The sequence below is a fragment of the Cydia pomonella genome, chromosome 5 (assembly GCF_033807575.1).
Source record: "Cydia pomonella isolate Wapato2018A chromosome 5, ilCydPomo1, whole genome shotgun sequence".
Lineage (NCBI taxonomy): Eukaryota > Metazoa > Arthropoda > Insecta > Lepidoptera > Tortricidae > Cydia > Cydia pomonella.
Genome location: NC_084707.1, coordinates 21,521,731 through 21,534,912, shown reverse-complemented (window position 1 = coordinate 21,534,912; position 13,182 = coordinate 21,521,731). Strand labels below are relative to the sequence as shown.

General features: G+C 36.3%; 1 protein-coding gene across 1 annotated transcript; it reads right to left on the bottom strand.

The window, feature by feature from the left end:
- LOC133518083 (chymotrypsin-1-like) lies at positions 1–3,303 on the bottom strand. The gene is made up of 3 exons (XM_061851658.1): positions 1,613–3,303; positions 960–1,099; positions 1–551 (listed from the first exon to the last, which is right to left on the bottom strand). Exons 1-3 carry the CDS (start codon positions 2,084–2,086, stop codon positions 341–343), a joined length of 825 nt encoding a protein of 274 aa, XP_061707642.1. The 5' UTR covers positions 2,087–3,303; the 3' UTR covers positions 1–340.
- Positions 3,304–13,182: the final 9,879 nt, after the last annotated feature.

Below are 13,182 nucleotides of genomic sequence, written 5' to 3'. Positions count from 1 at the left end.
AGGATATCGAGGGTAGAGGTAGGGAGAACAATCTCTTATGGGACAACTGCTGCAAAAGTTTTCAGCTGGCAGCTGTAAATAATAGTTCCAAATCTCTCCGATGGGGCTAGGGTAGCACAAGGATATGATATGAACTTAGACGTTATTGACGGAGTAAAGTACGCTGTCAGTGATTGGATTTTTTTATCAAAGTCAAAAATTTGTTCGCGATGTATTGTGGTGCCACCTATTTAAGGTGTTCTGATAGACATTTTATCCTTATCTCTACCTTCCATATTTAATTAGTTGAGTATTTATGTCTACTTATTGACACTTGACTCTGAGGTTTATCATACTTATTTTAATTTTCGGCTTTAGCCATACTTCTCTTTTCGCGCAATTTACTATTTCTGCCTGTACAAAATAATTTTCTAACGTTATATTTTATCCACCCGTAAAAATAGCTAATGTTGGTGTACACAGTGGTCCTCTTAGAAATATGGGGGTCCATGTAGGAGACAAGTCCTATCTGGATGAAGTCATTGATTACCATGGCGTTGCCCGAATCAGCTCTGCAAAATAAAAAAGAAAGAAATCTCTCGTTAGAAGCATTTCATAAAAATTGCAAAGGAATTTCCGTAAAATCTTAACAAAAGAGTACAAAATAATCCATTTCAATATTCGCCTACTCTTGACAATTTATAGCCATTTAACTCCCAAGTTCTTTCGAAATTTTATTTATGAGCTTCAATTGAATTTATAAATAGTGTTACAATTTAAAGACTAGCATATATGTATGTACAAACATACCTAACAAAATATAAGTAGGTAATATAGTAAATCCACATAAATCTTATTAAACCCCCAACAGTACTAGTGAACAATTCAGATTGTAGGGTATCCCAAAGAAATATACACATCCCTACAAATACACATAGAACTGAAAAACTTTTTCTTTTTTAGTCAGATAAAACACTTACCTTGCAGGAAAACCCGTTCCTGGCTTACTATCGGCGCAGAAAGTGCCAGCCGGGTTGTTCATGGTAAAAAGACAAGTCGACGGGAGCAGAATTTTCTGTTGTGTGCTCATCAGGATGTTAGACACGTCGTTTGACAATTCCTGGTGGTATTGATAAAAAATACAAATGATTGGAGCGAATGCCATTTATTAGGACAGCAGATAGCTTCGTTTAAGCAGATGGTATGTCGACAGTATAAGGATGTCTTCGTTCCCACTATCATTTTTTACCCTTTATGTCGTGCCGGCACCACGTTTGACTGTGTCTAATGGCTCAGTTTCATTGATCGATAGGCCCGTATGTGGGGTGCAGAAGATTTCCAAAAAGCTTGCCATTATGAGTTTCACTTGTTGTTATACCGCCTGCGGGGAGCTCCCGCACGCTTTGTATTAATCGAGTTATCAACCAATGAAACTGAGCCATAAAGAACTTGAAAACCCTTTGAATACAGATTATATAGCCTCGTTATATTGATCACAGTCTAGATATAAATAGACCTAACGCGTCGACAGACGTTTTTCTGATTACGGCTTTTCATTATCCAACGTCAGCATAATATCATTTTTAAAAGATACGAATATTAGTACTAAATTAGTGTACGAGTAGTTACTTACATCTATTTTCCCCCAACCAGCGACAGTAGCATCATCCACGTTTGGTGGATGCCTCATTAACGCCACTCTTCTAACTGTACAACTAAACTTCAAATTCTTCTTCAATAACACTAGAGCTATATCGTTTGACAATGAACCCTCGAAATGATCTTCATGCAGTTTGATATGAGATACGTTTGCAACCATTCCCTTATCTCTCTGTTCATGTCCGAATATAGCAAATGCGTCAACATTATTATGGCACCCAATGATGCAATGTCCAGCAGTCAACAAAACAGCTTCATTAACTATGGAGGAGCCACACGAAAAGTAACCTTCTCCACGACTTGAGGTACACTCTATAGCCAAATATGCAGAATGTGGAAAATCTATAATTTCGGAAGGCACTCCATTGATTAAATTGCCGGTCATATTCGACGAGGTTATTTTAATATTGCAAATAATTATTATTATCACTTTTAACTTTGAATTCATTAGAAATTAATGAAAATAATCCGTCTGTGGCTTTACATACAGTAATCGTTAACTTATAATTCAATTAAGTACCAGAAGTTTATAATGGGTCGTTAAACCAAAATCGATTGGCGCAGTATGGGTATTGCAGGCGTTCATATTGACCTGTTATCTTTCATCTAAGATGTATAACGTAGCACGTAGAAAAGAGCGAGATATTATACTTGATTTAGACAAACATTCTACATCACATGGGCCTCGAACTTTAAGCTCCATTGTTGGTCATAATATAAATAGTGAAAAACATAAACAAACTAAACATTCCACTGACTAAACAAGAGGTAAAAGTATAATAACGAACGAAGAAAATACTTCAAAACTACTGTAACAAATAAGCCACAAATTAAATACCAAAGCTAAAAAAATGGCACGACTGGCACGAGAGACAATGAGCCCCCATACTTAAACTGGGGATGATGCTCAGTGGAAGGTTATTTATAATAGGTACCTAATAACCGAATAATAAAAACAACCATCTGATTATATTTAACTAGAACAGCCGTTTATTAATCTACACATCAAAAGAAAACAAATGTTATTGTAATTATGAAATATTTGATGAAAACTCATATTTCATTTCGAAATTAATAAAAAAATAATAATGATGTGATTGCACTGCTCCGATATAAAAATAAACTCGCTGTATTTACTTACCGTAATTATGCACCTTGTTGACATTATTATTCTCCCCACGGTAGAACTAATGTATTCTTTCATAATTATTCATGTCGAGGCGGATTGTTGTCTGTTATTTCGGATCGTTTGACAATTTTAAATGAGACCGCAACTTCTGAGGCTGCATAATGTGGATTCTTTTTTACGAAGTCTATTTTAACATAGCATATTGAAAATAGAGCATGGCGAATCCTGTTTCCACCGTGATACAGTTGAATACTAGTACGGGGAACAGATGTAGCTTACTTTATTCATGAAATGTTGTTCATATATTATTTTATTGTAATCTTTACTAAACAGTGGAGTTAATTGACCAATGGTACACCTTGTTCTATTGACTTAGGGACTGGAGTTAGCTAACTGTACTGTGCTATATCTACTTGCTAAGTTAATTAACTATATCTATGTAATTGTAAACAAAAACGTAAGCAAATATTTGTCCTTTATTACTGAACAAAGATATTTTATTATTTATTATTATTATTATTATTTTATAACATTAAAGCACCTACGTCGTTATCCGGATTTTTCTAAAAAACTTTTATTATTCATTTTAAAAATATTATGTAGAAACTATAATATAATACTTACTTGGTTAAGACAAATAAAAATAAAATAAATTATTTGGAAATAAATAGGCTATAATTTATTTTATTTTAACGAGTGCAGAAAAAGTAGGTTATTTGCTTAAACATGGTAATTGGACTAATTGTCTTTAGCCAAAATATGGCATGAAAACTTAAAGCTAAAAAAAGCCTTTATAACACTCTCAAAACTAAATAATAGCAATACATTAACATAACATTCAAATCAGGTAGAGTTTAATTATTACGTACATTATAAGTAAATTTAACAATGAATTTATTGTCACTATACTTGATTAAGAATTATTTAATTCTCGTACATCTAGTTACTAGAATAATCCAGAAAAGAATAAGAGCATTTATATTTTAACCATTTTTGTAATAAAATAAATATTAGAGGACAACTTAACACAGATCGTCCTAGCCCCATAATAATCTCAGTAAGGCTTGTGTTATGGGTAATAGATGGAGATAGACACATATCACACACATACATAAATTCACGCCTGTATTCCCAAAAGAGATAGGCAGAGCACATGAAACCGCTAGTATCAGTGCCACTTCTAGCAATTAAGGAATTTAAAAAAAATTACGAAATTGTGATATTGCGCAATGTGACAGGTTGCCAGCCTATCGTCCACAACACACTTTAACCTATATCCTTTAGTCGACTTCTACGACACCCACGGGAGGAAAGGGGGTGGTGAAATACTATATTTGTAAATTGGGGTGGTGAGATGTAGATAAATACTTAAATCAATGCCCTTGCCGGGATTCGAACTCTGACCTCCCCTACTACTGACTAGGTCAGGAGGCCGTCCCAAATAATGAATTAATTTTTCAAATTTTAAGAATATTTTTCTTTGTTATTTACGAGCCTAAAGTGTTCCACTGTTGAGCAAAAGCCTCCTCCTCATTCTTCCGCGTGTTTAGATCTTGACAAGTTTCCTACTACCCATCTTTGCGAAAGGTGTCAAGCTCGTCCCGCCTTATCCGATGACTCTGTGGCACCTAACACCGTCTTTGTTGGTGACATTTTGCGGTTCCGAATGAATGTTTTTCTTGGCCCCACATATCATTCGACGATAAAGCTGACGTATACTGCCTTGTCTTGTTCAAGCTTCGCGGCACACCATTTTCTATATAAATCTAATTATGTTTAAGTGTCTAACTACTGTCTTAGCAAAAATTCAGTTTCAGTTGTTATTGCATTAAATAGCATGCAACTAAAATTCCGTGTATAGGGAATTCAATTAGTCTGCACGAGCTGGGTTCGTGTCTACTAACGTTGTGAGATATGTATGACCACATTATTATCTTCATGCGCAGGTATACATAAATATGTAAGGTCAGATGGGGTAACAGAAGTACTTGTAGGGAATCCTCATATTGTTTCACTTACCCCACCTGAACTTATGTCAATTTATTCCACGTAAACTTGTTTTAGTTCTCCAAAAATACTTGAATCGTAACCAACAGGCAGAAGCTGATATGATATTAGGTATTGTTGTAACAAAACCCCGGGACACTGATTTAAACATTCACGATTTTGACTAATTATTAGTAAATAAGAATGAGACTTAATCGCGTAAAATTAAGCTCCGAGACCACCACAGGAACAACGCCGTCCTCGATACGTCGGAGGTAAATTTAAAGCTTAATTTTTACGCTATTAAATCCCGTAATGAGTAAATAATCAAGGGGGGGATATTCACGGCCTTCATTAGCTCGCGTTTGCTTACCTGTCTTCAGCAATATTCCTGTGCTCGCTTTTGTTCAGAACAACAATTCATCGTTTGCTTTCGATAGTCCGTCGAAATAAGTAAGAAGGACGCAAGTCCGTAATGGACTAATGGCTGATATACCTAAGGCAGTGATTATTTTAAAATATTATATTCATTGAATTTTTATGACTAGCATTCGTGTAACGTTGATATTTATTAAGAAATGCAACCTTTGATTCACATTTATATAATAATTATCATTAAATAACCTTTCACGCAATGTATATATTGGGATAACTTTGCACGCTAGGTAATTTAAAAAATGGGAAAATTTTAGAAAACCAGAAGCACTGTTCAGTAAAAGTTTTTAACAAGAAAACTTTCGTGACACACAGACATTAAATAGATTAAAAACTCAGGCATTTTAAGTTAAAGAGAATTTATGGACTTAAAATACGTGAGTGACTCGTTTTTAATATATTAAATAAAACCAGAAACATTTATTATTTTAGCAGCCCTTACTCTACTGTAACGCTTACTAAGGCATCCTGCTTACTGTTTCTACAGTAGTAAGTGCTTCTATATAGTTTATTACTATCCCAATTTGCAATCTTACTTTAGGACATTCATTTAATAATTTGCATTAAATTAACTTTTACGTTCCTTCCTGTTACCTACTTTAGATGACCCAGCTAAACTTATCTAACAATAAGACACTTCAGTAACAGCAAAACATTTAACATGTTTAACCAACTCAACTATTAAAATAAAACCATTGCATAAAATCATGAATAAACTTAAGAGTGCATTTATATTTCGAATAGGTATTCGATTTCTCGAAACGAAAATTGTTTACGCTAGCTCTCGGCATCGATGCCGATTCGAGTGGCCGACTCGATCGTAAATATCGCGTTTGAGATCTGAAGCAAATTTAATTATCGTAAAGCTATTTACTTAACGGTATGAAGGCATGAGAATGTTTACTGAATCCAGAATTTATTCATTTGGCCCTTTGATGCAAATAATATTATAATTAGGTATTAAACGCGATAAAAATTGCAAAAAATAGTTAATTTTGTGACAAACAAAATGCCTACTTGAAACTATGATGGCTTTATTTTCTTATATAGTTCGTTTTTTTTTGCATTAGAAGGAAGGTAAGTGATTTTACCTGTCTTTTTATTGAAAAACACTTTTGAATAATAAGTTAAGGCAAATATGTAACAATAATAAATCATATATATTATATATATTTAGATTATTTTGCTTTCATAAGTAATAGTTACTATTTAAAGCGTTTCTCAAGGAAACGGCATGTCAAGATTGTTTACCTTTTTTTCTGATGCCAAAAATTAACTATAGTGGTGGATCTTTTATGTATGTATAAAAGTATAGTATTTATCTACCCGTGTGAGCTATACGGAACCTCTTGATGCGCAAGACCGGCGTCTCTTTGCCAGTTTTTATACTTAATTTTTGGTTTATTTTTTAAGTTCTTCACCTTTTACAATTTAAATAAAAGTATAAAAACATGCCGCTACTTTTCTTCTTGCTTTGAAAATCAACTTACATAAACGAAACCATCGTGAAACAAGGTGATGAATAAACGTGCTAATTTCCCTCGAGCGCTAGGTCATAGCTGGCGGAAACATTGCTGGGAAATAGACAATTATTCACGCTTGCCAGTCACATTAAGGGTGCCTTTCGACCAGAGATGTGCTATGCTATGTTTTCATACATTTAAAACGCAGCTCCAGCTACCGCTACGTTTCAAATGTATGAAAACATAGCATAGCACATCTCTGGTCGAAAGGCACCCTAATGCTACTTGAGTTGAACACCGTTTATAATCTTGCTGTTTGCGTATTAGTCCTTAATCTGCCCCCTAGTTACCCCTCCCTTAGTACTCTCGTGTTGTTCTTCTTTTTCAACCTACCGTTTTACCGGTCTAGCGCCAGGGTCCGCTCTCCTACTCTCGTACTAAATAAAAAAGCCGCCAAGTGCGAGTCGGACTCGCCCATGAAGGATTCCGTACCATTTATGACCAGTGCCGGATTAACCATTAAGCAAAATAAGCACTTGCTTAGGGCACCACGTCTAGGGGGGCACCAAAATCATAGGAAAAAAAAAACGCGCAGGCTGCATCAGCATCGCAGTCGTAGTGTACTACACTTATGTACACGAAACTTTTTGATACGTGTGCAAGTACCCATCTAATAACGAAGGATCGTAAGAGAGAGAGTACACGTAAGCACATCTCCAACCTTACGTGGAGGCCATCAAAGCTCATGGCCAAAAAATCTTACCGTCGGGCTTGTGGCCAACCGATTTTCTCGACGTAGATTACCGATTTTGTAGCGTATTTTGGTCTCTTGCACACCAGATGTGTCGGCCAGGCCGAGTTGCTGCAGAGCCGCGATCCTGCGACCTAATTGTCAAAGTGTAATGAAGGGCCCTGCGAAGGCCGAAAAACAAAAGCATCTTATCAAGTTGCGCTTTCGAGTTAAGGCAAAGGCCGAGCAGTAGGAGGACCGTGATTACATAGGTTCGATTTCAAGCCACTCTTTTGCAGTTCGGCGTTAGGTCTCATGCGACGCCAGGCCTTCTACTTTATGCAAACTGCCCCACTTTCGCTTGGTCATGGATCCAAATCCATGCTGTCCTCTTTCGCAGCTGGGCTGCCTTGCTCACACCTCGCCATTAGTTGTATTATAAGATAACGCGCCGCGATCTGACGCTGCGGACGTCCAGCTATTCATACCTCGCCATTGGTCAAATTCAAGCCTTGCTTTCTTCCAGCTCGACCTTTGGCCTCATCCGTAAGCGCTGATCGAACGCTCCGCGCATTCAGCCTTAGACTACACCTTCACGATTTAGGCCAATCAAATTAGATCCAAAAATAGCGTTTTGAGGAATTAATTCCCAGCAAGCTGGAAATTGTTTTAATAAATGTATTAAAACAATTTCTATTTGGTCCTAAATGCGTGTAATACCAGTTTGCTCTATCCTAGGAGGTGTGCATACATTTTGGGATCCTTAGGAGATAATTTTTTTTTGTAGAAGGAACCCACTATCAATTACAATAGCACTTGGTGGATCAGACACTGGTAAGAAAGCGTTTTCGGATTATTAACATGATTTTACCAAAAATAAAAAATGTCGACCTAATTTACAATTTAGGTACTACGAATACATATTAAGGTACCTTAAATCAATCAATCAATCAATATATTTTATTGCAAGAACATAGTTAAATTACATTTCGGATCCTCAGATATCAATTTTAATAATACTTGTAATTAGAACAAATTTTCCGTCGGCCGTACCGTTTTCGATTTACAAGCAAAAAAACTGAAAAAGAGGAAACATTTATGCACACCTCCTGGAGTGGAGCAAACTCGGATTACACGTATTTTTAGGTCGAAAAAATCTAATTGTATTGGCCTAATTGTGACACATTATTATTTAAGAAAACGGGACTTATTCGCGTTTGATTAAGTTCTAAAATTACCTCCAACGTCAAGATAATGATGTCGACTTTACACAGTCTTCTCCGAGACCATGGGGACAACGCCGTCCTTGAAACGTCTGGTCAGAGGTAATTTTAAAACTTACCCTATTAAGTCCCGTTTTCGTAAACAATAATTTGCTATTTAAAACATTTGTGGCCATTGGTACTTGTTCTGACAAAAACCAATGGCCAATGGCTAAGCCCCTACTGAAGCTCGGCCTTTGCCCTCACATGAATGAGCTTCGCAGGAAAGCTCTAGAGGTTCCAAAATCCTGTGCGGAATACTGCCTATGTCTTACGTCTTCGCTTACACTTGGACCATGGTTGGCTTGGCCTCCGGACTTATGCGAAGCACGGTCTTCGAATTTGCTTACACTTGACCTTACCTACTCTTGGAACATGCTGCAGTTCTGTCAATTTCCGTGATAAAATGATGTGACGGATTGAAAATTCTATTCTCAGAAGTAATGCGGCAATAAACGTCACTCAATTTACCAAGAAAATTCAATGTAATCTTGATGAGGGGGCACCATGGTCTAGAAATGCTTAGGGCACCAAAATGTCTTAATCCGGCACTGTTTATGACGTATTAAAAAAAACTACTTACATCTCGTTCAAACCAATTTTCGGTGGAAGTTTGCATGTATATCATATATATTTTTTTAGTTTTATCATTCTCTTATTTTAGAAGTTACAGGGGGGGGGGGACACACATTTTACCACTTTAGAAGTGTCTTTCGCGCAAACTATTCAGTGTAGAAAAAAATTATTTTAGAAACCTTAATATCATTTTTGAAGACCTATCCCCACACGTATGGGTTTGATAAAAAAAAAATGAGTTTCAGTTCTAACTACTTCTAAGTATGGGGAACCCCCAAAATGTATTTTTTTTTTCTATTTTTGTGTGAAAATCTTAATGCGGTTCATAGAATTCATCTACTTACCAAGTTTGAACAGTATATAGTTCTTATAGTTTCGGAAAAAAGTGGCTGTGACATACACGGACAGACAGACGGACATGACGAATCCATAAGGATTCCGTTTTTTGCCATTTGGCTACGGTACCCTAAAAACTGGTCAAAAGCATGTTGGGCCATACTCAGAGTAAGGTTCCGTAGTTACGAATCCGTCACAATAAACTGCCTTTAACGTGTGGTATTAGTTAAGTATCATGTACAATACATAGCAAGCAAAAGGGAGTACCTTCGCTTTCTACGAGTTTTTACTAAGACGGGAAGAATTTTTGCGAAAACTCAAAAACGGTTTAATTGAATTTGTTCGCTATAGTTTTCGTTGACTGTCTTTATTAAGTTCTACTTTCACTTTTTTCATATTATTGGACTCATGGTTCAAAAGTTAGAGGGGGGAAGACAGTAAAGTTGTTTTGTTCTTTCAGAGCGATTATTTTCGAAAATATTATCATTTTTTTTTTGTCAAAGACCCCTTGTTAAAAGACCTATTTATCGACACCTTACACTATAACATTGAAGCAAAAAAAGAAATTCATCCCCACTTTACATGTAGGGGATCCAATTTTTTTTTCAAGATTTTATTTCACTACTTTTTTGGCATAATTAATTTATATATCCATGCCAAATCGCAGCTTTCTAGCACTAACGATCGCTGAGCAAAGCCTCGGACGGACAGACAAACGGACATGGAACCAGGCAGGATTCCTAGTTGACTACAGACTAAATATTTTTAAACCCTAATAGGGCTAAATATTTTTCAATAAATGAAAAACAAAATTGTGTACCGGATAGTACCAGAGATTACCAATTTGACAGCGTACGCCATAACACTTACCCCGCGTTTTTTATCAATTATCACTGTAATTACTCTAAACTCGTTTAAGAATTTTAGGCATCAAAATTAACCCTTTGAATGCCTAGAATTCATTAGCCTAAAGGCTAAAGTCGCCAAGATAAATTTTCAGTAATCGTGGCTCCGTTGGTATTTAGTTACTTTCTAAACAGTTTGTAATTCTTTCAAAACATATTTACAACAGTTTTCATAAACTACATGTACAATTTTGCACTAGGGACTCGAAGGGGAAGCAAGAACAGTACCCCTAGTGTAAATAATTTCGATTTCGAAACGTGACGTACGCGTTTGCGTTAAGTCTCATTTTGTATGGGTTTTTGAACAGCGTCCCAAGCGGGACGTTTTGGAAAGTCAAAAATCTCATACAAAATGACACTTAACGCAAACGCGTACGTCACGTTTCGCTGTCGAAAATATTTACACTAGGGGTACAGATACCGTGTTTAATAATAAACAGACGTATAATTATTCTTCAAGTAACAATCTCCACACAAATCCTCCCAATAATACAAAAAAAAGTTTAACACCTTATAAAACTACGTTGAACTAACGTTCGCTAGTTGACCGCTGTAACAGCGCCATCTGCCGGGACATTGGGTAAACCAATTCCGATATGCGTTTCGTACACTACCAAGTATGACTGTCAACGACGTTGCAAAACCCTCTGCATGAATATGCATCGGTTCCTTTGTGGCTTAACTTTTATTTACCATACAAAAGGTTGTGTCCACATTTTCTGCATAATTTAAGTAGTTTAGTCGACAAAAGATCTTTCTTTTGGGTGATAAATGTACGAGCTAGAGTAAAAAATAGGTATTACAAAGTCTTGCCTAATATTGCCTTTATTTTTAAGGTACCATGCACAACGTACAGTCAGCATCAAAAGTAGCGGATGAAACAACGCGCCAAAAGTATCTGATATTCCGGATAACTTTTCCAAACATAGAAAAATTTCTACAATTCGCGTTTTAAAGTTTATCTTTTACAGTCTTAGGTGTTCTATATTAAATAAATCACTTTTTGTTAAGCTGTTACAGAATGGTAGATACTTATGAAGCGTTATTTAATCCGCTACTTTTGATGCTGACTGTACTACGTACGTTATGGCTCCTCTACACGATGGCCCAGCGCAGGCCAGTCCAAGGGACGCAATTATGCGTTAGAGGGAGTAAGTGATATTGCTATCTCATTCCACCGCATAGCTGCGTCCCTTAGACTGGCTTACGCCATCGTGTAGAGGAGCCCTTAGTATGCACTGGGTGCATAGACAAGTTGCCAATTGTTAACGCTCCGCTTACTATAAAAAGCTCGTACCTCGTAATGTTATTGCATGTTATGTTATGTGTCGTAATGTTTGCAGAATATTGCTGCTCGGTAAATTTTAAACAATTACTTGGACCCGGATACGTCCTTAAACTACGTCCAAAAAAGAGGTATGGGCATTGTGAATGTCATATCACTTTGTGTGGTAGGGCACAGCACAGCGGATGACATTCCAGATCTAGAGCAGAGTCCCACTGGGGAAGGACCCTCCACCTTACAGAAAACCGCAGCCAAATAACACTAAACCCTACTCATAGTGTTGTGTTCCTGTCAGTGAGTAAGGTTGCCAGAGCTCAACGAGGGTGCGGAGTGTTAGGGTCGGCAACGCGCATGTAACTCCTCTAGAGTTGCAGGCATACATAAGCTATGGAGACTGCTTACCATCAGGCGGGCCGTATGCTTGTTTGCCACCGACGTAGTATAAAAAAAAATAAGGGGTCATAATTAAGTGTAACTTAAACAAACTTCTTAATTCATGATTAAACGGGTAAATATTATGTCTGGTTTGATTTATTGCCCGTATTGAATTTATACACTGTAATAATAATCTCAAATCAGTTTCAGACATTCGCAACAAACCAATTTTTCCCTCAACGAAAAATTCGATAAAAACATCCCCATTTTGCGTTCAGCATCTAAAACCAATTTGCAGCTATCCGACCAAGTTATTTCCCTACTCAGGGAAATTTAATTACGATGCCCACCAATATGAGTTTTCAGAATATTTTAGGTCTATTACAAATATTCGTGATCGTTATCTTTGATGGAATTAGGAGTAATACTGTTGATATTTAGGAAAAGGGTATTTACTTATGGCGTTATTCATAAACGCGTTACTGGCCTGAATTAGCTATGAATCGTTTGTCTTTATCTGTCATCTTGACTTATGTATCTGTAAGAAAGGGATAAAACATTTTTTAACTAAATCAGGTCCGTAAAGTGTTATGAATAAGGGGGTTAGTGGATAGGCTATTGCAAGTGGGTTACGAAAAAATATGTAAGTAAATAATTAAATACTTCGCTAAAAGAAGGTAACCTCTCTCTGCCCCGTTTGGGTCAAAGTATATATTTTTACAATTTGTGCAAAAAACCGTTGCCAACTTTTATAGATTTACCGGTAAAAAATGCACCGAAAAAGAAACGTATTTTTATCATTACTTAACTGAAAATAAGTATAAGAAAAAAAAAGAAGCTTAGCAAAAATGCAGGAAAAAATCTACTTTAACATTCAAAGAGGAAAAACACGTCAAAGTTACCGATTTCATAAAAGCAGAGTTGCAAAGGATTACACGTGCTTTGTAAACAGGGTTGTTATTCCTATAAGGATGATAGCATGTGTGGAATTTTATGAAAAAATCTTGTTAAGATTATCGATTTTTGTCGCAAAAATGTCAAATTGTCAAAATGTCAAATTTA

What these genes read in the sequence shown, in the direction of transcription:
- LOC133518083 (XM_061851658.1), bottom strand. Translation starts at nt 2,086, where the DNA reads ATGAATTCAAAGTTAAAAGTGATAATAATAATTATTTGCAATATTAAA. An exon ending in CTGGTTGGGGGAAAATAGAT is followed by an intron (nt 1,100 to 1,612) that starts GTAAGTAACTAC and finishes CAATACCACCAG; the next exon opens with GAATTGTCAAACGACGTGTC. An exon ending in GGAACGGGTTTTCCTGCAAG is followed by an intron (nt 552 to 959) that starts GTAAGTGTTTTA and finishes TTTATTTTGCAG; the next exon opens with AGCTGATTCGGGCAACGCCA.